Source organism: Strix aluco, chromosome 12, assembly GCF_031877795.1.
Source record: "Strix aluco isolate bStrAlu1 chromosome 12, bStrAlu1.hap1, whole genome shotgun sequence".
NCBI classification, from domain to species: domain Eukaryota; kingdom Metazoa; phylum Chordata; class Aves; order Strigiformes; family Strigidae; genus Strix; species Strix aluco.
This window is the reverse complement of record NC_133942.1, coordinates 24,806,589-24,830,382: the sequence shown is the minus strand read 5'-3', so window position 1 is coordinate 24,830,382 and position 23,794 is coordinate 24,806,589. Positions and strand designations below refer to the sequence as shown.

The window sequence follows — 23,794 nt, the reverse complement described above, 5'->3', positions numbered from 1 at the left end:
GCCTTAAAATTTTAAGCAACCATAATTTACTGCCTCCAGACTTGCATGAAATGTTAGTTTCCTTGTCATTATGTATGAGTTTTTTGGAAGGTGAGAGGTTTTGTGCTTATACCTCTTTGTTTATGTGAACACACTTGTATGCCAGCTTTTCAAGTGGTAACATTTATATATGCAAATTTACTTTTATCAGATCTATGTCTGCATGAGAGGTTCCAACTGCTTTGAAAACTGAGGCCTCTGTTCATAATGAAGTTCTTCATTTAGCCCTTCAAGTTTTATATACAATGATGAAAGTGAAATGATTTGAAAACTCCAAAGAAAAGCAGCCAGTAGAGCAAAATAAAAGAAACAAAGATGATCTTTCTGGTCTATTAGAAATCGAATGACATTACTAGCAGGATAAGGGAGATCAGGAAGGTAGAACTGGGATAAAACTGTAATTCCACTTACTGAAAAGATGCAGTTACCAAATAGTTGGCAAATTCTTCCTTTTGCAGGGAATCCAAATATCTTCAGATTGCATTCTAAGGGGAAGATACGCAGAACCAAAAATGATGAAAGTAACAACAGGTTAATGGCACAATTGTAGCAAATGTGTCAGGTCAAGTTAGCATAGTGTGTCTGCACATAGACATGTTTCTGTAAGCACAGGTGAAATGCTACCTCTTTGCAAGATGATTATTATCAATGAAGTAGCTAAGTGCTAATGTAATGACTTTCTTCTCTTTGCAGATGCGTTTGCGAGACAGGAAGGACTCTCCTCAGTTGCTCATGGATGCTAAACACATCTTTCCTGTTACTTTTCCATTTAATCCATCCTCTCTGGCATTAGAAACCATTCAGATCCCAGCCAGCTTGGGCCTGGGCTTCATATCACGTGTCTGATCCCAAGGATGTACCCTCAGTGTTAGATGGAGAATCAGTTGCCTGATATCTTTACCCATTAAAACATAGTGAGCCACTGAAAACACATTTTCTGAACAAACAGTCTATATATGCCCAGATCTGTAGTAAAAGTAGCTGGAAAACTACGTAACAGCACCACAGATTGAAGGCTAATAGCAAGATGTGCATTTGTGTTCAGTCATTGCATTTATGAGGACATCACTGATTCGTACGTTTCCAGAATATGGAAATTGGGCTGGGGCAAAAATTTGTGTCTTCAGCTGTCTAGAGACATTTTTAGATCTTTAGTAACATATTTAAATAGTGTAAATTAAACTCCATATGTAATCTTCTCATAGGCAGGGACCAACAGGGACAGTCACAGTCCTGAACATGGAAGACTTGAAAGTAAGGCATTTTGTAGTAGAATACAGTGTCACTCGGGAGCCTGTTACATTTAATTTGTAAAAACTGGAATGGAGAAGCTGGCAATATATAAAATGATTTCTTAAACCACTTATTTATGTCAGTTTGACATAAATTCTAGTGATAAGTCTTACAGCTCACTATATGCTCTTAGGTGTTCATTTGTTAGTATTGTGGTTTACCATGCATACGAAATTGCTGCTGCATATTGTGTTCTTTTAAATGTATGACAGTATCATACTAAGCACTAAAAATAAGATATTTCTTTTTTTGTTGTCAACCTTATTTACAGTCTGTTGCAGTCTGTTATTTTAACTGGATTTTCGCAAATGGTATTGAATAACACCTGTAGAGGAAAATGGTAACTAAGCACAAGTAGCACACTGGAAATTACATGTTTAGTTATTTTTAAAAGTAGTTAGCTAAAAATACAGAATCTTGAAGCAAATGATCAGAAGTCAATAATGATTTTAGTATTTATTTAGATTTTGTAGTCTGTCTAATGTTCTTTGTTTGTAGACCGCAGAGATGACAGTGTGTATATTGAGTATAATCTCTTTTGGTTTGTTGCCACTTTAAAAAAAAAGAAAAAAAGTATTCTTTCATACTGGGATTTGAGAGGAAGAACTTTAATAAAAAATTTCTGCAGTAGCCCAAGGCTCTCATTCCTTGAAAGTTGACTAACAAGAATGTTAAGTAGGTTTTGACTATGATGCTGTCATTTGACTATGATTCATGCTGATTTAATGGTTGGAGATCCAGAGTGCATAACGAGAAACTGAGTTATTCTGGATACTGCACATCTTACTGGAAATATTTTTCTGTCTTGCACATCTTGGATCTGCTATATAGAATTCACATTTCACCAATGTGCAACGTAAGTGCAGAAGCCTTGCTTAAGGTTCCAATTCTGAACTTTAAAAACAGGTAGTTTGTGGTGTATGGCTCAAATATACATGTAAAAAAAAGCCACACACATTGCTCAATTGCATTGTGCAATATTTTTTATGTACTATAATAATTAGCAACTTAACATTAATTTCTTTTAAAATATTGAGAAATAATCTAGAGGTACATTACTAGACTATTTGGTACTAATCTGTTTGCCTGCGAACTCACAGAAAAAAAAATTTCTGTTAAGCAGACTGAAACCTTTCAGTTATGTTTTACTTGAGATGTGGACATGCTGTTCGTATGGTGGCTAAAACTGGTAGTAAAGACAACCTAAACTTTGTCAGTATCATTTTAAGATACTCATGTAGTCTTATTTTCAAATGCCCCATGTTATGTTTGATGGATCATGCCAGTACTTCCAAGAACTAATACTGCATTGCATAAATCTTTTGAATGATCTTTGCTAAATGATTTATTTTCCTGTGCATGGTATACCAAACACTCTTTTTTCAAATGTTACTTGATTTCTGGAACTACGGCTGCTTTAAGTGGCTCCATATAAGGTATAATGTAGTTTTCAGACTGTCGGGGTACTGTACTGGTGAGAATGTAATAGGAAAGCCTTCACATCCAGTAATGAGGTTAGGAAAGAAAATACGTGAGAACATGCTGACCTACAAATTTTTTTCTCCTATTGAAAAAACAAACAATTGGCATTACAGTATGTTCATACTGTAGATCAGGAAACGTATCCACTACTTAAGCATTAGTGTATTAAAATGTACGCCTAAATATATTTTTGTTTATTTTTTAAGTTTGTTTACCTGTAAAAAGCCTTATTGTATCTTGTTTCTTTAAAAAAGTAGTGTTTAGTAATTTATAGGTATTATCCTTAAACTCAGTGGTTTGACTGGTATTACTTTTATATCACATTAAAAGTATATGCTGCTTGACATGTTTTAAAGGAAAATATTTTTAAGTTGGAATAGATGTGTAATTGGTAATTCATCTAACATTTTACATGGCAGTATTTTACATGCACTTTTCAGAAGTAAAATTTTAGTGTCAGTGTATAATATATCTTTCACCTTAGGACTAATATCTCTTTAACCATGGAATATAATGCAGAATTATTTTAACAACGTTTTTTTTCCTTTGAATCATTGTTATGCTCTTTTAATGTGGACATATCTTTTATATTTTAATTTATTATCTATTGCTATGATAGATTTTATCCAATGCTGGAAAAATATTTGTCAATGACCCCTTAGAATTATATACAGTTATTCTAGAGATTTTGCACAATAATTACCTCATTCAGTTTGGTGTATTTTTATTCCAGTGATCATTTTATTCTGATGTTTAGGACACAGTCTTCTATCCAAATTTTGAAAAATTGATTCTCAGACTTCAATCTGGGATGGAACATGAAAGTACTTAAGTCCGTTAAATGTGATTAATCTATCAATCACAGGAAAAAAATAGGATCAACTTCAATGTTGAAAAGTGGGTTGATATCAAATAACATTTGTTCCCAACTTGGAAACACCAGCATTTGCAATATGAAGGTCTGTGTAATTTGTGATTTAATCTGAACACATTTCAAATACCGTACAAAAACTATGCGTAAACACTTGGTTTTTTTAAGATGCTGATACTTCATGTGATAAATAAAAGCCTTTAAACACAGGTTTTCACTCAATGCCACTACAGTACATAGATGAAAACCAAAACATTGTCAGAATGACCTGAGCTCTGATATGTTGTAGTGTCTGATGTTGTACTTAGTAAATGTATGCATCATAAAAACTGTAGCCTAATAGCTATCACTGGAAGATGTCCAAATAAAAATACAACTGTAAGATTTGCTTTGGATTTGTTTGCTTGTTTGTTTGGTTGGTTGGTTCATAAGCTGTGTGCTGGCATAGTCCCCAGACGATCACACAGGTTCCCTCTGCCTTCATGGCAGACTTAGTGTTGACTGCCAAGGGAGTTGGTTAAAATCTCAGGATTGTATAAATACACACCCGGATACCCGGAGTGTGCCATAAACTGCTGTGCGTATTTGAAAAAACTTTGTTCGACATAACCCACTTCTGTTACGATATTTTTGTCACCAAGTATTAACGGTTACTGAAATAAGAATTAAGATTTGTACTTTGCTAAAAAATTGTCTTCTGTGCCATGAAAGCTCTTTGGTGCCAGGCAGGCAGGGAGGGCTAGTGGGCCTCTGGCATATATCCACCTGCCAAAACCTGGGACTGTTTTTTCAAATCTTCTTCCTCAAGAGAGGATAGTTAAATATAATACCTGTTAGTGCCCTAAGCTTACTAAATGCATTCTGAGTTTTTTATCTAAGTTTGTTAGAGAAAGTTCTTCATGGTGTTTTATAGGAAGGTGATTCATGTTTCTGTTGGTTTTCCCTACTCGGGCAGGAATGGCTTCCCTCACGATGCTGCTGGCAGCTCGAGTGGCCATTATTCCTGATCGCTGACGATCTATCCAAGATGCCAGCTCTGCCAACATCGTCACTGGGACTACTACTCACCTCTACTAATATACCTGTCAAAATTAGGAGCTAGCGTGCAAGCTGTCCGCAGAAAAAGCCCCACACGGTTAGGAATGCTTTACCCCTGTGCTGCGGGTCACCGAGGCGAGCCGAGCGCCTCAGCCGTGCCTATGGCGGGGACCCGCCTTCCTCCCGCGCGGGGCAGGGCCGCGCCCGCCTGGGACTGGCCCAGGAGCGGGCCGGGCCGCGCCGCTTCCCCACGCCTCGGGGGGCGGTGGCCGGGGGCGGGCGCGGCCACCTGTCCCCTGCGGAACTCGCCGCACCACGTCTCTCCCCGCGGGCGGCCCGGGGCGGCGGCTGCTCTGCCCCCATGGCGCTGGCCGAGCTCTACACCCAGGTGAGCGGGGCGGGGAGCGGCCCTGAGGGGCACCGGCCCGCCATGGCGGGGGCGGCGCCTGAGGGGAAGCGGGGGCGCCTTTTCCCGCGCCCGCTGAGGGGGCGACGGCCGCCCCGCGAGGGGAAGGGAAGGGGTGACCAGGCCGGGCGAGTAATGCCAGGCTCAGCGGAGCGTGCTGGTGCTGTCTGGGGTGGCGGTGGCGGTGCGTTGACATGTTGAGCCACTTGGGTTGGACCTGACGGGGGGAACGTGTCACCTGTGTCGGACAGCTAAAGCGTGTCGGAGCGGCTCTAAAATCCCAGGGCGGCCTGGGAAAATACTTCGGTTTTGAGACTTTTGGTCTTTAGGTGTAGGGCTCTGATGTGCTAGCCAGCGGTTAGGCAATTTTAACAGCACTTTCCTGGCCACTTAATCGCAAAGTGCTCACTCTTTTAGTTATGCAAATATTTGGCAGAATTTGGCACTGAAACAAAGATTCTTCCTCCTTAATGCGGCTGCTGTATTTTTTGCACCATTTTTCTCACTTTTCCTGTAGTCACCAGAGTGTTGAGACATACAGTTTGTTTGCTTAGCTTCAAATAACAAAAATAACATGCACACAATGTGAATTTACAAGCCTGTATCTCTATCGCAGAAGCAGCTGCCATAACAAACTCCTGTGGTGCTGCAGTGATACTTATCACTTGTTGTGTTGGTACGACACTTGAAGCAGGTGAAAGAACAAATGGGTTTTTTTTAATCAGGAATAGTGTTGGGCAGGTGAAGGGGAGGAAGGAGCATGGGTGTAACTTGATACTAAAATGAGCAAACTCTCTTCTGTTTACTTGTAAGGCAGGGTTTGGAGAAAGCGAACTTTGGTAGGCTGGGTACATTTGCCGATGGAGGCTCCTGGAACTGCAGGGACCTTTTCTAGAGGATTAAGTACTTCGATCACATGCTTCTTCCTCCCTTTCTTGTCAGTGACCTAGTGCAGTTCACTTTCTTACATGGGAACACGCTATGTGCCCCTGAGGCTATTTGGTGGTGATATTCTTGACTCACGTAGAATAACAGCAAATAAAGAATTCAGTTAAACAGCTGTGAATAGATATTTTTTATAATCCAGAAAATCAACATAGTGTAGGAATGACACAAAAGTCAGTTTATACTTAAATACACGTGGAAAAAGCAGAGTTAAAACTGATTCAGTTGAGCCATGCCTTTCATTTGCCCACTAAATACATATATGTGAAGCTGGATTTTTCTCCCTTTGATCAAATAGATGAAAACATTGTCATCATAGTGGTTTGCGGTTGTTTAGAAAAGGTCTTTGCGAATTTGGATATTGTGTCAAAAATGCCATCATGCTGAAGGCATCAGCAAAGAGGTGTCCTGAAAGCAGCTGAGGTTTTGGTTAGTGTTCATCACCTGATGTGCATACCAGATTGGCTTATGGTTGACCAGAAGGGTCAACCTCCATCCTTAGAGACACTGAAAACTCAACTGGAGAGGTTACCAAGCAACCCAAGCTAATTTGTAGGACATCCCTGTGAAAGTCCCTCTTACCCTAGATCGTTTGGTGTTGATCCTCGGGGGTTAGAGTTGAGAAAGCTACTGTTGAGGTACAATGCAGTTGTATGGACCTCTGTAGGCACCCACCATTGGTGGTGTGTTCAGTGGGGTTCTTGGGGCGGAGACCCTCATATTCTGAGCATCTGCTGGAGCTTCCAGGGCTTCCTCCAAATTAGAGAGGTAAAAAGCCATTTGTGCCAAAAGCAACAGTTGCAATGCCAAAATGAAAGGTATATGAGTCTCCAAGGTATCAGTGGGTATGCTAACACTACATGAAATCCGTGAGTAATGTTAATTTTTCAAGTAAGCAGCTGTAGCAGTTCTCATGGGTTTATTTAAGTACAGTTGGTTTAAACTGACTGTGAATATAACTAGGGTAGGGGAATTAAATGAAGAGTTCTGGCTATGAAAGCAGAAGGATGCTGGAAGAAGCTTATTTGGCATGGTTGCTTGTGCAAGGAGAGATGGAATGGTTCTGTGCTCTCTGGTGTTACTTTATCACAAATTAGAGGAGAGATGGCCCATAAAAAACTCGGCACTAACATGTACTGGCAGTATTCAGGGGTTTTTTTTCTGACATCACTATCCTTCCTCCTGTCCTCTCCTACATCCAAATATAGTCTTCAGTGTTATCTTCATTGCCATCTGAGATACACGCTATATGGCATAAAAAATATTTTCCACCAAGGTTTAAGGAAGATGGTGATGTGTCAGAAGTTGCCTCAAACTGCAACTCCCTGAACAGAAGTGATTTCAGTGTAACTAAAAACAATGTCTATTAATGCATGGTTGATGCATTAGGGAGACTTTGAGGGATGCTGCTGCTTTGTTAAACCCTGGCAGGATGAGAAGGACACACCACATCGGTGAAGAAATTCCTGACTTACTGAGGTTGCCAGCTGTGTTATGTCCTTTTAAGGAATGCTGTTTCCTATAGCTTCTAGGGCAGAACATTTAAAGATGTTGCTAATGCTTCAGCATTTTAACTCCCGAATAGAACTAGATGGTTTTAATGGTGTAATTTACATTCAAACATTTCTGCTTCAGAGGCTCGAGGTAATTCTGTTGTCTCGATTCTTCAAATACCTAAAAGAAAATTATAGTGCATCTGCTTCTATTGGAAATAAGTGCTTTTAGGAAAGGTGTTTTCTTCCTGAGGCAGAACTGAAGTACCTTACAGGGACTGAGCTCAGCTAAGCCAGCTGGTTCTTTGTAAAGAAAGAAACCTGCCAGTAGTCTTTGAAGTTCACCCTAGAACAGGGGAAGATGTTTGGAGGTTGCACTTCAGTCCCATTAAAAGAAAGGTAACTGCAGAGTCTTTCTTGTGTGTACATCTGTGCCTATGGCAAAATCCTTTCTAAGTTCAGTATGCTAGACTTGAATTCAGGGAAGTGATTGTCTAAATTCTGGTAAACCGGGTGCTTTCTCTGGTGCTTGCTCATTTGAAATTCACAGAAATCAGGGCTCTGCCTTAACTGTATTTTATTCTCTTTGTTCGGTGTTAGAGGATTTGAAGAGCCTGGCAACAGTCTGGCCCTTGCTCCCCTGCCTGCATGCTCTGGTGTTCTGCAGACTTTACACTAAACAGGAGCAGAACAAGCATGTCTGAGATTAATGAGTCTGCTCTCATTTTTTTTTTCTGTCACGAAGAATAACTAAAATACAAAAAACCAGCGAGCTGTACAGAGCTAATAATAATCCCAAGAAGTCCTGGCATCCAGTTAGTTCAGCTTTTAGGTTGCACTTGACATCTGAAAACTACATTTTTGTCCTAGTCTAGTATTATGATAATAGCTAAGCTAACTATTATCTTGTTTTTCTGTTGTAGTACAATAGGGTTTGGATCCCTGATAATGAAGAAGTTTGGCAGTCTGCAGAAATCACAAAAAACTACAAAGCTGGAGACCGTTTTCTCCATGTGCAATTAGAAGATGGAACTGTAAGGAAAAACGCCTTAATTATTGTGGGGTTTGCTGAGATATGTTTATGTAGAAACATAGGACTTGCCATTACGAGACCTAAATGACTTGTCCGTATTTTCTTTTATGCTAACCCTGCAGTGCCCAGAGTTTTATCATACTGTAGTTTGTACAGTAAACAGCTGTTACCTAAAAATATGAATAGTGCATTTCTACTATGTGTATAACATTAGTATAGAACACATGCCTCGAAGATCGCTTCACTTTTCAAACAAGCACTGAAACTCATCTTTAGTTGAAGTAAATCAGAAATGCAAGGCAGTCATAGTTACCTCCGTCTTACTTCCATGATCTCCAAGTCCCACAGGTTCAGTGGGATGTCTGGAGTTGATGAAATACAAGATCAGACAGAGCTCCATCAACCCTGTAACTCTGTGTAAAGGTAGAAGATCAATTTGTTGCAAACATGATGCATTTTATGATATTTCAAGTCATTTTTGTTGACAGGAACTGAATTACCCTGTTGATCCAGCTGCTTTGCCACCCCTACGAAATCCTGACATACTTGTTGGTGAAAATGATCTCACTGCACTTAGTTATCTCCATGAACCAGCTGTTCTACACAATCTTAAAGTTCGTTTTGTGGAGTCTAAGCTTATCTACACCTATAGTGGTAAGCCAATTAAAATGCAAAATATAAAAAAAAAAATCTTAAAATAAATAAATCTTGGGTTAGTTTGCAATATGATGTGCATAATGTTTTCTTCAAGTGTATTTTAACTCACTCAAGTGAACTCATTTTTGGATGAGTGTAGACTTGTTTGTTGATCAGGATCTCCTACCTCGTTTAGAAAATACTGCAATTGTATCAGTTTAACTGTGGTTGCCAGAAACTGGCATTATCATTGAACTAACCTATGTTTCATTTTTGTTTTGTACATTTGGTTGCAGGAATAATTTTGGTTGCAATAAACCCCTATAAACAGTTGCCAATATATGGAGATGCTATTATCCATGCATATAGTGGGCAAAACATGGGGGACATGGATCCACATATATTTGCTGTGGCAGAAGAAGCATACAAGCAAATGGCAAGGTTCAGTATGTTGTTTAATGTCCATAAATAACTCTTGAAGTCTAGGGGCAGTCAGTGTTAATTGTAATTTAACTGTGTGTGTGCCACTGGCTGTTAAGAATACCTTTGACTGGGTAGCTTAACTAGAGCAGGAGTAATTCTTTAACCAGCTGAGAAATTTCTAGAACTCATAAATGTTTTCATTCTTGATGAGGGGCAAAAACCTGTCTTAGCTGAGTGAATAGCAATGACATCAGTCTAGGGGTTAAGCTGAAGAGGAGTAAGAGAAGAATGGACGAAAGATGGAACTGATATGACAGTTGACCACAGCTGTGTTTTCATACGTTTGTTTCATATATATAACTCTTACATTTATATGTGCATTTTAGACATGTCTGATTTAAACTGTCTTGATTATTTGGTTTTAGAAATAACAAAAATCAGTCTATTATAGTCAGTGGAGAATCAGGAGCTGGAAAGACTGTGTCTGCAAGATACACTATGAGATACTTTGCCACTGTGAGTAAGTCAAGCAGCAATGCACATGTGGAAGATAAAGTACTGGCATCCAATCCAATAACTGAGGTAAGTTTCAGAGAGTATCTGCCAAGTCTGTACTCGTCAAGGAGAGAATTCTGAGAGCTGCTGGGAATCTTTCTTTGAAATCTCTAGGGATGTTTTAGCTGCCTGAGTTGAATATCTAAATTAGAAGTTTAACATCTGAATGTTACTGATGGAAAGAGGTAGTCGAGCTTCAGGAACACCCAGTTCTGACTAATTTACCAATGGCCCTTTGGAGGCACTAGTTTGCTTCCAGAGTTTTATCTGACCACATCATGTTAATTAGATGATGAGAAAACCATATTGAACAAGTTGTTTGTTCGTATTAATTGGAATAGAAACTGGTTAAACTTCCTTATGTTGGGAAAATGTACTTTCAGTTTATGTAGTGTTATACTGTTTGACTTGAGGCTTATCTTCAAATCTCACAGCTCAATGCTGAGATTGATCCTTGAGCACCTTTGATTTTAGGAACTTGCAGTTGAGTCAGTTTTGACAACATTATTCTTATGAAAGATGCAAGTAAAACAAATTCTAAAAGGTTCGAATTTTTATAGGCTGTCGGCAATGCAAAAACCACACGGAATGATAATAGCAGTCGATTTGGAAAATACACTGAAATCAGTTTTGATCAGAGTTACCAAATCATTGGAGCTAACATGAGAACATACCTGCTTGAGAAATCCAGAGTTGTCTTTCAGGTGGGTAAAATAAAGTTAAAAACAGTCAATGTCAGTATAGCTACTAATGTACTATCCTTTACTAGTTTCATGTAGAAAATGTTATGTGAAGTTCTGAATAGTATGTCTAATCAGCATTTGATTTCTTTTTTAATAGGAGCTAATCTCATTTATAGTAAGAAACTAATTTGTTCCATGTTCTTCCTTATGTTAAGTGGGTGATATATCTTGGGGACAATTCCCTGAGATAATTGCAAGAAGTATTTGAGAAATCTGTGACTTTCAGTCACAATAGTAACATGTGCCAATTGTATCTGGAAAGGAACAGTGTATATAGGGCAGAGAGAGTCTTGGTTAAAAACTGGCTTAAAATTGGTAAGGCTGGGGCTTACTGCATATGATTCATTACAGTGTCAGAACATAAATGTGAAAATCTACTAAAGAAAGCCTTTAATTTTATAAAACTGTTTTCACAAAGTTTTCCTTTATAGTAGTATTTTTAACTTTCTAAGTACCATGAAAAATACTTATGTATATCTGCTGCCTGAAGGATGGTTTGGAAATAGAGAGTTTTCTGAGTTACCACAGGGCAGTGTTTCAGCTGGCACTGCTACACAGTTGTTCATTACAGTATTTGTCAGTTCTTATCAGTAGATGGTTGTTCAAGCTGAAGAAATTATTAAAGTAACAGCCTTGGGGAAAGAACTCAGCATATCAGTAATGGAAATAAAGTAGACTTGAATTTATCACTTTCAAAGCTCTTGTTGAAGTCTTAAGATGTGCCATTTTATATTGGGCAATTTCTTTGCTAAACTATGTTGCAGCAGAATTTAGCCTTCAAGTATCTCTTTACAGTAGTGTTGAATATTGAATGTGTTTCTGTTTGTTGTTTGGGGTTTTTTTGTTGTTTGTTTTTTTTTTTTTCTTTCTGTAATGGTATTCTTTGCTTTAATTTACAGTCAGAGAGTGAGAGAAACTACCATATATTTTATCAGTTGTGTGCATCTGCTATGCAACCCGAATTTAAGCATCTTAAATTGGGTAGGTCTCAAGAAAATAACCTACTCTTTGTTTTTGCAGTGCAGTATTTTGAAGATTGGATTTTCAAATGCTGGGATGTTAAGTGCTTTATAGCATAAATCTCACAGACTTACAATGGGACTTGCATTTTTAAGTCACTTAGCTATTAATCCTGTTTGAATTGAGCTTGGTAGCAAATCCCTAGTAACTTGAATAGTGCATGGGCAAGTACCTACATGTCTTTGAAGATTTTATTCTAACACTTTCAGTAGTGACAGATGCCATAATGACAGTTTAGGGGCTTGGTTCATTTATCTACAGAGAAGCTTTAATGCCACCTGGGAGAGGCAGACCTTAGGTATATGTTTACTCAGTCTTCATTCTGTTTGTTTATTAGATCAAGTATTAACATTGCTAGGAATTATGAATACTAATTTGTGTCAGCTTAACTGAGTTAGGCGCATGGATTTCTCTCAGAAAAAGAGGACCTCCAGCTCATTGCTGAAGACCTGTCATCTGACAGCATCTTGAATTTTCTGGTGTTACATCAGTCCCAAATTTTTCAGCATTACAACTTTTGCTTCTTATCTATAGGAAGTGCAGAAGAATTTAACTACACAAGAATGGGTGGCAGCACCGTAATAGAAGGAGTTGATGACAGAGCAAATATGGTGGAGACTCAGAAGACATTTGCCTTACTGGGTAAATTCTTGAGGATACCTTTTCAGTAGATTTAAAAATACAGCTTTCTTCCAAAATGGACAAAGGTAGATTGTTTCTGAAATATCCAAAACATTAGTGGTAATGACCAGAATAATTTCTTTCATACCTTATCCATTGTACTCTTGGTCTGTTTTAAAAGTACTAGGCAAGAACAAATGTCTGTTAGCAATTGGTGTTCATTGTTAATGGTCAGAATCACTAAGGGCTGGAGTCTTCTTGGCCCTTAAGCTAACATGCTATAATAGAAGTGGAATTGGAAGCTTCTTTGCCCCTATATGGCTTATGTGAAAGCCAAATCAGACTTGAGCTGGCACTTGGGGAGGTACAAGAATTTATGCCTAAGCTCTCATCAGATCAGACAGGCAAAAAATAGGCAGAACCAAGGCTTTGCATAGTAGTCTGCAGAGATGCTGTACAATTCTTGGCTATACAACAAAGCAAGTAATCCAGCATTGTGCTATTTTAATTAATTATACTGTTTCTGAGTATTTAAAATAATCAAGAATTGGTTTTTTTAGGTTTGAAGGGGGATTTTCAGATGGATGTTTTTAAAATGCTGGCAGCCATCCTACACTTAGGCAATGTGGAAATTACAGCTGTTGGAGATGAAAGATCATCCATCAGTGTAAGGAAGTAGCTCATTCAGATACTGACATTTTCTTTTATATTCTATGCCAAAAGTCCTTTAGCAATAGTTTTTCTCTTATCTGGGGCTCAGAGCAGCATTAAATGTGGTATTCTAAACTTGAGAGATTTTTCTGTCTTCATCTGTATAGAATCACAGTGAATGTTTATGTGAATCCTGTTTTGTGACCAAGTTCAGAAAGTCTGAACAAAAGGCAAAATGTGGCTAAGAGAACCCCATATCCAATTGAGCCACAGCTGTTGGAAAAGCTGTTTGGGACTATCTGCAGGATGCAGGAAACAGAGCATTGTCTAAGGTGCTCAGAACATGTCCCGGCAGACTGTGCAAGTCTAAAAGGCACGGAGACCTAAACCTAGACTAAAGTAACTTTTTCGTTCAGTGTCGTAATCCAAAGCATCTCACCCAGCCCAAGTTTTTCTCTCCTATATCAGGAGCTCTATCCAGTATTATTTGCTTTAGCTCTTCCTGTTATTCTGGCAGATGAAGAAGTGAACAGAGCCCCTTGTCTATCTAAAAATAAGAGTCATAGTTTGATGTCAGTGGTGCTGGATTTCACTGTCTAGACAACAGTTAAAGTATTAAATGTAATCTTATTTATTTATCTTCTTTAAAGCTGGAAGATAAACATCTCAGTATATTCTGTGAACTTCTGGATTTAAACTGTGACAAAGTGGCACAATGGATGTGCCACCGAAAGATTATCACTACCTCAGAGACTGTAATAAAGCCAATGACAAGAGCTCAGGCTGTTAATGCAAGGGATGCTCTGGCAAAGAAGATCTATTCTCATTTATTTAACTTTATTGTGGAAAGAATTAACCAAGCTTTGCAGTTTCCTGGCAAACAACATACTTTTATTGGTGTTTTGGACATTTACGGGTAAGAATGCCTCTGGAAACAAATTTACTTTTACGTTGTTCCTTTTCTTTGGATTTGATAAGAGGCACTTTCCAATTTGTGCTGCTAATGAATTTGGAGGGGTTTGTTTTACTAAAAGGTCATAGTCGTCTAAGTTCGTTAGCATCCAGAGTAGTGAAAATGTTCAGCAACTATAAAGGTTAGTAATTTTTGTGAATGAGGTTTCAATTTAAATCTTGATGTGATACTTTTAGATTTAACTCTGGATTTTTTAGCTCTGTTATGTCTGGTAACATCAACTTCTAGGGAAGTTTTGAAATGCCTTAGCCATCTTCATTAGTCTTATGGCTGTTTAATTTTCTTAGAAATATTAGGATAGCTCCAAAGTCTTACAAGAATACTACTATTTGTATTTAAATGTCAAGGAATTTTTTTTCTTATTTGACATGTGTTCCAGCTTTGAAACGTTTGATGTGAACAGTTTTGAACAATTTTGCATCAATTATGCTAATGAAAAACTGCAGCAGCAATTTAACTTGGTATGTTCTTTTATTTGTGACAGACTTTATCTTATTTTGCTTCAGTTTTGAGATTATCAATAATGGATATTAGCAAATGCTGTTTGTATTTGAGTAATGGATATTTATGCATAATGGCTATCCAGTAATAGATAAAAATGTTTTCTTTTTTAATATCTATACATACATACACATGTATATATAAATGAAAATGTCTGAGTTTATTTTCTTACAAGACAGACATGTAATATAGTACAAAATATATAAATATTTTGGTTTTATCTTATGTATACAATCACATACATTCACGCGCACACCTTGTATTTATTTTCTTCCTTAATCGTAACCTTACATTTTCATAATGTTCACATATCTAGCATGTCTTTAAACTGGAACAAGAAGAGTATATGAAGGAAGATATCCCATGGACTTTAATAGACTTCTATGACAACCAACCTGTCATTGACCTTATTGAAGCTAAAATGGGAATTTTAGAACTTCTGGATGAAGAGTGCTTGGTAATTTAAAAATTCTTCTATTTAGAGCTCATAAAAAATTATATAGATTTTTACAAGTTGAGCTTGTAATCCATGTTTTGCCCTTTTAAATGGGAAGTAGAGCATTTTCTTCATAAAAGGAACATTAATGTTTGGCCTCTATTTGTTAGTGTTAATTGTAAGCCACTTAGTGTATTTTTCTCTTATAAAATTAAGAACCTAAAACTAGATTCTTACCTAGAAGCTAACCCAGCAACTAGATTACTTCACTGTGAGGGTAGTGCAGTACTAGAACAGGGTAAGCAGAGGTGCAGTAGGATCCCCATCCTTGGATACTTTCTGGATTTGAGTTCAAATGGCAGCTTGATCTGGTGTTGGTGGTAGTCTTGCTCTGAGCAGGAATTCCAGGGATCTCTTCCACTAATGTTTCTACAACTCGGTTATTCCATGAATCACTAATTTTGGTACAAAAAAACAGTCTTCCTTTCCTTTCTTACAAGTTCTTGTTGAATGCACCAAACCTGCATCTTTGATTTTTTTTCTTCAGTATTACTATTTTTCCCTCTGTGCTCTCTCCTGACTGTTGCAATTCCCTTAGGCTTCCAAACCTGTTGGTAGCTTTGTCAGTGAAGAACAGAGCAGGGAAAGGTGACCCCTGTTAAAATGGTCTCTAAAAGGTGTTTTGGTGATATTGGCAATTCGTACTTCTCAGAATCCAAACCATGGAGGAATATGGGAATATTCCCTAACCGTTAGTTTATTTGTTATTCTGCTCATTAGCATTCTCAGGGATCAGATTGTCCCTGACTGCAGGTAGCATCCTCTTAGGACAAAATGACTTACGACTCATCAGAGAATTAACTCTAGTCAGCAAATTTGTGGATTAATATGGCCTTCTTTCCTAAAATAATTTGCTACAGGGGGCCACTGGCTAATCTGGAAAGACAAAAACTGGTTGTTACCAGGCTTCATAACTCACTGAAGATGCTTTATCAAACAGTATTTATTGATAGTAAGAGTTTTGTTAAAGAGATTGCCCTTCTCATTTTTACAGTTACCTCATGGAACAGATGAAAACTGGCTTCAAAAGCTGTATAATAATTTTGTCAATAAAAATGCACTCTTTGAAAAGCCAAGGATGTCAAACACGTCTTTCATTGTTCAACACTTTGCTGATAAGGTAGAGTGTAAACAACCCAGTAGTATTTCACCCTGTTTCTAGCAGTTACTCCTTCAGAAAAGAAATGAACTTAGAAAACAGAGGAAATACTAACCACACTTGTTTGGAACTTCTCTAAAATTGATTTTCAATACATAGTACTATTTATTTATTGGTAATACTGCCCATAACATGCCATTTAAACATAAGAAGTGCTTGAGATAATTAATTTGAGAGTATAAAAATAAATTATCAAGAGAAAGAGTCAGAAAAAGAATACAATGTATAAAAGTTAAGATTGCAGTCTGTACACATTTAGTCTGTTATTTACATTTCAAATATAGTATTCCTTTTTTGATATTTTGATTTGAAATCATACAATAATGAAGAGAGGAGGAAAGAAATTCCTATTGAAGGCAGAAGGAAATTGCAGTTGATAGTGGATGCTGACAGTTTATCTTACTTCTGTATTTGCAGTATGCATGTATGTATGCTTGCCATAATGAAACTGGAAAAAGCAGGGTTTCAGCTATCGTGTTTAAGACTAATAAACAGCTGCTGGCCACCACAGCGTAGAGAGTAAAAATTATTGTTTTTCTAACTGTTCATGTATTGCTGAAAAGTTAATGATTTCACCTGTTTGCACAGGTAGAATATAAATGTGAAGGATTTCTGGAAAAAAACAGGGATACTGTACATGAAGTATTGGTTGAAATCTTGAAAGAGAGCAAGGTTTGTGAACAATCAGTAATGATTAATTTTCTGAATACTTGATTTTACTGGAATTCATTCAGATCTGATCTAAAAGATTTTTTTCTGATAGAAACTTTTTTAATAGGTTGAATCAATTAGTTTAGTCTTAATTTTTAATAATATTCTACAAGTGTGTATTTTTAATGTCAATGATGGAAAACTACAGTATTCAACTTTTTCATATATGTGTAGTTACTTTGCTAGTTATGTTAGGGTTTTTTTTCCTTAGTATCTCCCTTGAAGAGCATTTTGGAATCCTTGTAACTGTACAATTCACTTTTTTTTTTTCTTCCCTATAATTATTACACGTAGCTTTGATAGGTGGTTTATCATTAACAGCTGCCTTTGTTTATTCTTCAGAAGAGATTAAGAGAATGCCAAGGCAGGGAAAACATCACATGTCTTCTATGTGCCTGCCACTTCCCATCTGCTTGAAGGCCCTTTCCCTTTCACGTCTACAGCCTTGAGAGTTCAGGAGTACTATTAAGAAGCTAACTTAATCTGACCAAAACCCATATTCTTAATTTAAATTAAATATTGTGAAAATATAACCTTAAGTGGTCTTATTTTTAACTCTGTTCTGGATTTATGTCCATGTTTGCTTATATTGAAATAACTTTTGCAGGCCTACTTAACAGTTGTTGAGTTTTGTCTGTGAAATGTGTAAGTGCTTCACAGTAGACTCAGAATTGTTGCAACTGTTTCTTCAGTTGTTGTTTGTTTGTGGCTTAAAGATCCAATTCCAAGCCTTGCAATACTTGACCTAAGCATGAAGATGGAGGGGGTTTGCATTTTAGATTACAGTAAATGTCATTTTTATTTAGATGCTACTACAGTTACAAAGTATTTAACTGTGATTCTTTCACCACACTTCCAGTTTCATCTGTGTGCAAATTCTTTTCAAGACAATCCAGTGTCCATTTCACCTTTCAGTTCAACTATAAACATCAGATCTGCAAGACCTGTTCTCAAGTCCCCTAACAAACAACTCCGGATGACTGTTGGCAGTAAGGTACTACATAAACGTCCTGTTCTGTGATGCTCGTACTTTCAGGGGGGTGTATTGGGCAGTCTGAGACTATGATACTGTATTCTGTTACTGTTCACGGGGGACTATCCAGTTCTCAGTACAGCAAGAGCCAGGCACAGTGCAGTGCTCCAGGCCTGCCTGTAAGTAGGTGTGTTTAATTTATACATAGGAGACTGTTAAGTAGAGCAGGACTGTTAAATTTCTTGCATTTAAGATCTAATCCCTAAGAAAATCTCCCAGTGTCCAGCCAAAACCTAACAAATAATTAAAAAACCTAAGATTTGACTTTTTACTTAGCTGTAAATGTTTCATTAGCAAAACTATTATGTCTGATATTTTCTAGTTCCGGAGTTCCTTATCTTTACTTATGGTGACACTCAATGCAACCACCCCTCATTATGTACGATGCATAAAGCCAAATGATGAGAAGTTGCCTTTTGAGTAAGTATGTTAGTGGTGTTGAGCTGTTATATTACCTTTAAAATTGAAAGAGTATTTTTCTATTTCACAGTAGCTACATGTCAGCAAGCTAAATTCTTATTGTTGAACAACTTCCCATGCAGAACGTATTTTTCCTTTCAAGATAGCTGAGGTAAAAAAAAAAAAAGTTGTCTCACAAAAATAGAATAATTCAGTAATAGTTACTGATACTTTAAAAAGTCTTTCTTATCCTGAAATTTTTCAATTTGGTTATTAGTGTATTTGTCATAACATTTTTAGGGGAAAAGTTGTCCACTTTTGATTTAAGTTGATGGACGCTTTGTAGAGGTGTGTTTACTCTTGTACAGTATGGATTAGCACCAATTCATATTTAGGGCATAAAAGCCACTGCCATTTTCTTTGTGAACTTCCCTTTTGCCCACAGAAATACTTAGAAGAGCTTTAGAACTCAGAAAAGGAATAAGCAGTGTTGAACACAGCCTTGGCTTTTCTCCACAATTTTATAGCATTTTAATCTTAGAATACGATGCCAGATAATTTGCATAATTCCTGTGACCAGCTTGATAACCACTGACTTCCAAGTAGGAGTTAACTTTGATGCAGCTATTGATCTGTTCTGTGGGCAGGCATGTGGAAGCATTCTAGTTTCAGTTACATAGCTTTCAGCTGGAAGGTAGTGTACTGACAAATGAAATAAAAGCTTTTATCATATCTGAGTAGGAGGGAAGAGGCAAACTTTGATTCTAAATCAAATTTTTTAAGTGTGTTAGCTCATTTTCTTGAAGCCAGACAAAATCTGTCCATGCAAAACATGTTACAAATGATACTAGTGATGTTTCACTGTCACTGCAGCAAGACCTCATTATTCCGCGTAAAAGCAATGAGGGGAAATAGCTTGGATAATATGAAAATATGTCTGAATTAAGCTAGAAGAGTGTACCATAAGTTTGTGAAAGAACAGTATAGTTCCCTGTCAGCCATGGGGATGCCTTAGCTAGTGCTGGATTGACACTGTAGCATAGTGCTCTGTTGGCATATGAGCTCTGGTCCAGAATTGTAAAGGGTCTTTCCATGCCTTGTGTTGATAATCTTGAACCCAGATATTCATGAGTAACTCCTGCTTTATTCATAATCAGTGTGCTAAAGGGTACCTAGAGAGAGTTTCTTCCTGATAGACTGCTGAGGGAATCTCTTTCTGTGTATGTTCTGTGCTGAGAGTGGCATTATTCTTTGCCGCTTGCTGATATGAACTGTTGCAGTTAATATTGAAAGGAAGCAGGTCTTTTCATAGGAGAGAAATACCTACAGTCTTCCTTTTGTTTTGAGGAAGAAAAGGAAAACTCAGATGCTCCCTATCACATATTTAAAAAAAAAAACCTAAGCGAGACACTGTATAAAAAGTAGGGAACCCTTCGTCCGTCCTATAGGCAGAAATAGAAATCCAGCTAGTAGAATGGTTCTAAATATTATAGCATGCCAAACCCAGTAAAAATGTAAAATATAACTCTACTTTTTTAGGTTTGATTCAAAAAGAGTTGCTCAACAACTGCGAGCATGTGGTGTTTTGGAAACTATTCGAATTAGTGCACAGAGCTACCCATCCAGGTAGGGATAGCAGTGGGCCTCCGTATGTCAAAAAATATTTAGGTGTCTCTTAAATGCATTGCATTTGCTAACTTTTAATTTTCCAGGTGGACTTACATTGAGTTTTTCAGCCGTTACAGCATTCTTATGACACAGCAGGAACTCTCCATAAATGATAAGAAGCAGATTTGCAAGATTGTTTTGCAGCGGCTAATCCAGGTTGGTTTGTATGCACTTGACCCATTATGTATGATAGCATCTATATTAATAAAAGGTCTCTTTTGCCAGCAGTAGTATCTTGCTTCTCAAATAAGAAAGAGATTTACATTATTACTAACTTTCTTGATTAGGAAAGTTGTGTTGCTGTGTTGCCCGTAGGCTTGCAAGTCAGTAACCTTGTGTTGTGACACAGTCATGATGAGTCTGTAGGCAGATGATTTAATCTCTCTGTGTTTAATATCTTCACTTATAAAATGGAAGGTATTCTACCTATATTTATAAACCATTGAACAGTAAATGGTACCCAAACGTCAAGTATTAGAAGTTTACTCACACAAGAGGGCTTTTGATGGTGGAATGCAGTATATTGGAGAACTGTTCTAAAAATGTACTATTTTGCATGTTGCTCCTATTTGTTAGACAAGTTTGTAGTGATGAGACTGGTCCAAGTCAAGCCAGCAATTCAAGTCAGCATGTCAGGACTGAGTTCAGGCTCAGGGATATACAAGACCGAACACAGCCATACTTGCAACATAGCTCCAGCACAGGCCAGGGGTGAGAGCCTGAGCTAAAAAGCAGGTTCTCCCTTGAGTTTTTGCTCACACAGCTCACTAATTCAAGGCCAGACATGTGCACCAAAAGGTAGCCTTGAGCTCAAGGAACCAGGCTTGTAGGAGGGGGTAAGAGGTTGCTTTCAAGACCTTGATGGTAAGTCCAGATACTCCCTTTAATTTGAGATCACTAGGCTGCAATTTTTGGATGTAATTCTCTGGTTCTTTTCCTGCTAAGTGGATTTTCCCCCCGTATACTCCTATCTACAAAGAAGGCAGAGAGGATATTCTTATTTAGTGAGGTCATGTCATTTCAGAAGAGCTTGACTGAAGTGACAATTTATAAAAGGAAGAAGGTGTCTGGTCTACAATAATAAACTAAAAAATATACCTATTGTTTTCTTTTTCAGGATCATAACCAATATCAGTTTGGGAGAACAAAAATTTTCTTCAGAGCAGGACAGGTTGCTTACTTAGAAAAACTGCGATCAGATAAACTGAGACACGCATGTATTGTGATCCAAAAGAGTGTTCGAGGCTGGTTGCAGCGGAAGAAATTCCTTCGCATAAAACAAGCAGCTATAATAATACAGCAGTATTTCCGGGGACAGCGGACTGTACGGTACTTTTGGCTGATAAATGAATTTGCTGTTAGGGTGTGCCTGAAGGGATATAGAAGGTCAAACTAAGGCCCAACGCTAATTTGGAAGTGTAATTTTTATGAAGGAGCAATTCAGATTGTATTTCCATTTCCTCTTGATTGTAATTATGGACTTGAAAATGTTCAAGTTATTCAGCTGATATGAAGAAGGTACTCTAGCAGATTTCAAATGTTGTCTGCCAGATTGCTGAGAGGCCTGGCTTAAGGTCAGTCCTTAGCTAATGATGCATGACCCAGTTGTCGGCTTGGGCTTAACTGCTTAGCTTTAGAGCCAGAGAAGTCGTCAGGTAGCAGAAAGGAAAAGCAATTTACAAGGGTCTACAAATTAGTGTGTACAAATCATTAAGAGGAATTACGCAGTAGAAAAACTGCACCAGTCATTCACAGAGCAGACTGAGAGGAAGATGGCTCCATGTAGGCTTCGAAATTTTCAGAAAGAGACTGTCAGAACAATTGCCTGTGAAATGGATTTCAAAGATTGTAGATAATACCCTCTCTCTCACTTTAATCAAAGAAGCAGCTGTATTTTAGATAGTGGATGCCTGTTTTCAGTATCTTCTTTTCTTTGTGTGTGATTTGACTGACCAGGGGAATGAGCATGAGAAATCTAATGTGACCTAAGTAAACTTTATTGTCTTTTGAATTAAGGCAAGCTATAACTGCAAGAACTCTGAAACAAACATGGGCAGCTATAATTATTCAGAAATACTGTCGGGGTTACCTGGTCCGTAGACTTTGCCAGCTCATCCATGTGGCTGCTGTAACAATTCAAGCTTACACAAGAGGATTTCTAGCAAGAAAAAAATATCGGCAGGTACAGCCTATCAAAAATTTTATTTTAGTAACTGGAAACAGCTATTGCTCTGTAAGAAAGGTGGAGACAAGGGCAATGATCCCTAATACTTTACCTTTTGCACGTCCAGTTCTCATATCTTCTACTCTATCTTTATATTGTTACTATAAAAATGCTGATAAACAGTAGCTTAGATCTAATCTCTGAGCTACCAAGAACTCTGTCTGGTTTATACTTGATGCAGATTATTTAGCGTGGTTGCTACAGTGGTTCAAATGTGTCTGCAGTGTGGATATTTCAGTATTTTGATACTTCCATGAGAATCATTGTCATTACCAGTGTATGTAGATTCACAGAATGTTACAATTGATGCTGATTGAGCCATAGATAATTACAGACAGATGTTAATATTTTATTTTAAAGATGCTTGAAGAACACAAGGCTGTGATCCTTCAGAAATACGCCCGTGCGTGGCTTGCCAGGCGCAGATTTCAGAATATTCGGCGGTTTGTATTGAATATCCAGCTTTCATACAGAGTTCAGCAACTGCAGAAAAAGATAGAAGAACAGGTGAAGGACACCAGACAATTTATGATTTGTACTAACTTTTTTTTGGTCATATCTGCTTTATTCAGAGCTCTCATGTTGACTACAGGCTTATGTGAATTAAAATATCCATATTTTGCTTGACAAGACAGGAGAATATCTAAGAGATACGGTCCTCTATAATAAACCACTAGTATTCTTCCTACATCCAGTGTAGAAAGAATTATGTAGGGTTTCCTTATATTTTTGGGTTAGTTGTGCCGATGAGAAGAGTCTGCAATCTTTTTTTTTTTACTATTTCTTAAGTAATCCATCCAATCTCTGGATGGGGTTATTTGTACTAGGATGAAGGATGTGTAAGATACTGCTCTGGTGCAACATCTTTAGTAACTTTTGGGAACCATATTATGTTTATTTTACAGCTTATTTTTGAGAGCCGTATCAGCCAAATCATCTTTAAGATGGTAGCTTTAATTTAATTGATGGAAAGAATCCTTGGTTGAAATAATCATGACTGATATGGGCTGGTGAGCAGAAATAGGTCAGGTGCTTCCTTCAGAATTCTGTTAAACAGTTTCAGGTGTGCATTTTTCTGTTTTAACCTTTCTTGCTCATTGTAGAGTAGAGAAAATCATGGTTTGCTGGAACGATTGACGAGTCTGGCTTCAACTCATATGAATGACATGGATACAATTCAGAAACTCGAATTAGATCTTGAAAAGTTAACCGCTCAGAAGAGAACATATGAAGAGAAGGGGAAAAAATATAAAGAGGACAGTGAACAGGTAAATTTTAATTGCCATCCTGGTGCTTTTATTTTAGTTTAAATATTTTTTCAGTTGAATGATTTGAGAGTTACTAAGTAACTTCACCTTGGGTGGGCGTGGCAGGGAAGGGA

The 23,794-nt window shown here is 37.6% G+C and overlaps 2 protein-coding genes across 11 annotated transcripts in view; both read left to right on the top strand.

Moving 5' to 3' along the window:
* The window catches only part of MYO5A (myosin VA), a 101,336-nt gene extending 97,269 nt beyond the window's left edge, over nucleotides 1-4,067 (top strand). For all 10 annotated transcript variants that reach the window (XM_074836915.1, XM_074836913.1, XM_074836910.1 and 7 more), the window contains one exon: nucleotides 733-4,067. In XM_074836915.1, the coding sequence (XP_074693016.1) occupies nucleotides 733-885 (153 nt within the window). In that variant the 3' untranslated portion in view covers nucleotides 886-4,067. The remainder of the gene's footprint in view (nucleotides 1-732) is intronic.
* Nucleotides 4,068-5,084: 1,017 nt separating this feature from the next.
* The window catches only part of MYO5C (myosin VC), a 36,174-nt gene continuing 17,464 nt past the window's right edge, over nucleotides 5,085-23,794 (top strand). The window contains exons 1-22 of the mRNA XM_074836897.1: nucleotides 5,085-5,111; nucleotides 8,491-8,601; nucleotides 9,089-9,254; nucleotides 9,533-9,677; nucleotides 10,085-10,241; nucleotides 10,775-10,918; nucleotides 11,857-11,938; nucleotides 12,512-12,619; nucleotides 13,159-13,265; nucleotides 13,900-14,165; nucleotides 14,602-14,683; nucleotides 15,040-15,180; nucleotides 16,214-16,339; nucleotides 16,967-17,050; nucleotides 17,949-18,083; nucleotides 18,445-18,542; nucleotides 20,061-20,147; nucleotides 20,234-20,345; nucleotides 21,307-21,518; nucleotides 22,206-22,371; nucleotides 22,774-22,920; nucleotides 23,517-23,681. Coding sequence (XP_074692998.1) covers nucleotides 5,085-5,111; nucleotides 8,491-8,601; nucleotides 9,089-9,254; nucleotides 9,533-9,677; nucleotides 10,085-10,241; nucleotides 10,775-10,918; nucleotides 11,857-11,938; nucleotides 12,512-12,619; nucleotides 13,159-13,265; nucleotides 13,900-14,165; nucleotides 14,602-14,683; nucleotides 15,040-15,180; nucleotides 16,214-16,339; nucleotides 16,967-17,050; nucleotides 17,949-18,083; nucleotides 18,445-18,542; nucleotides 20,061-20,147; nucleotides 20,234-20,345; nucleotides 21,307-21,518; nucleotides 22,206-22,371; nucleotides 22,774-22,920; nucleotides 23,517-23,681 — 2,868 coding nt within the window. The remainder of the gene's footprint in view (nucleotides 5,112-8,490; nucleotides 8,602-9,088; nucleotides 9,255-9,532; nucleotides 9,678-10,084; nucleotides 10,242-10,774; nucleotides 10,919-11,856; nucleotides 11,939-12,511; nucleotides 12,620-13,158; nucleotides 13,266-13,899; nucleotides 14,166-14,601; nucleotides 14,684-15,039; nucleotides 15,181-16,213; nucleotides 16,340-16,966; nucleotides 17,051-17,948; nucleotides 18,084-18,444; nucleotides 18,543-20,060; nucleotides 20,148-20,233; nucleotides 20,346-21,306; nucleotides 21,519-22,205; nucleotides 22,372-22,773; nucleotides 22,921-23,516; nucleotides 23,682-23,794) is intronic.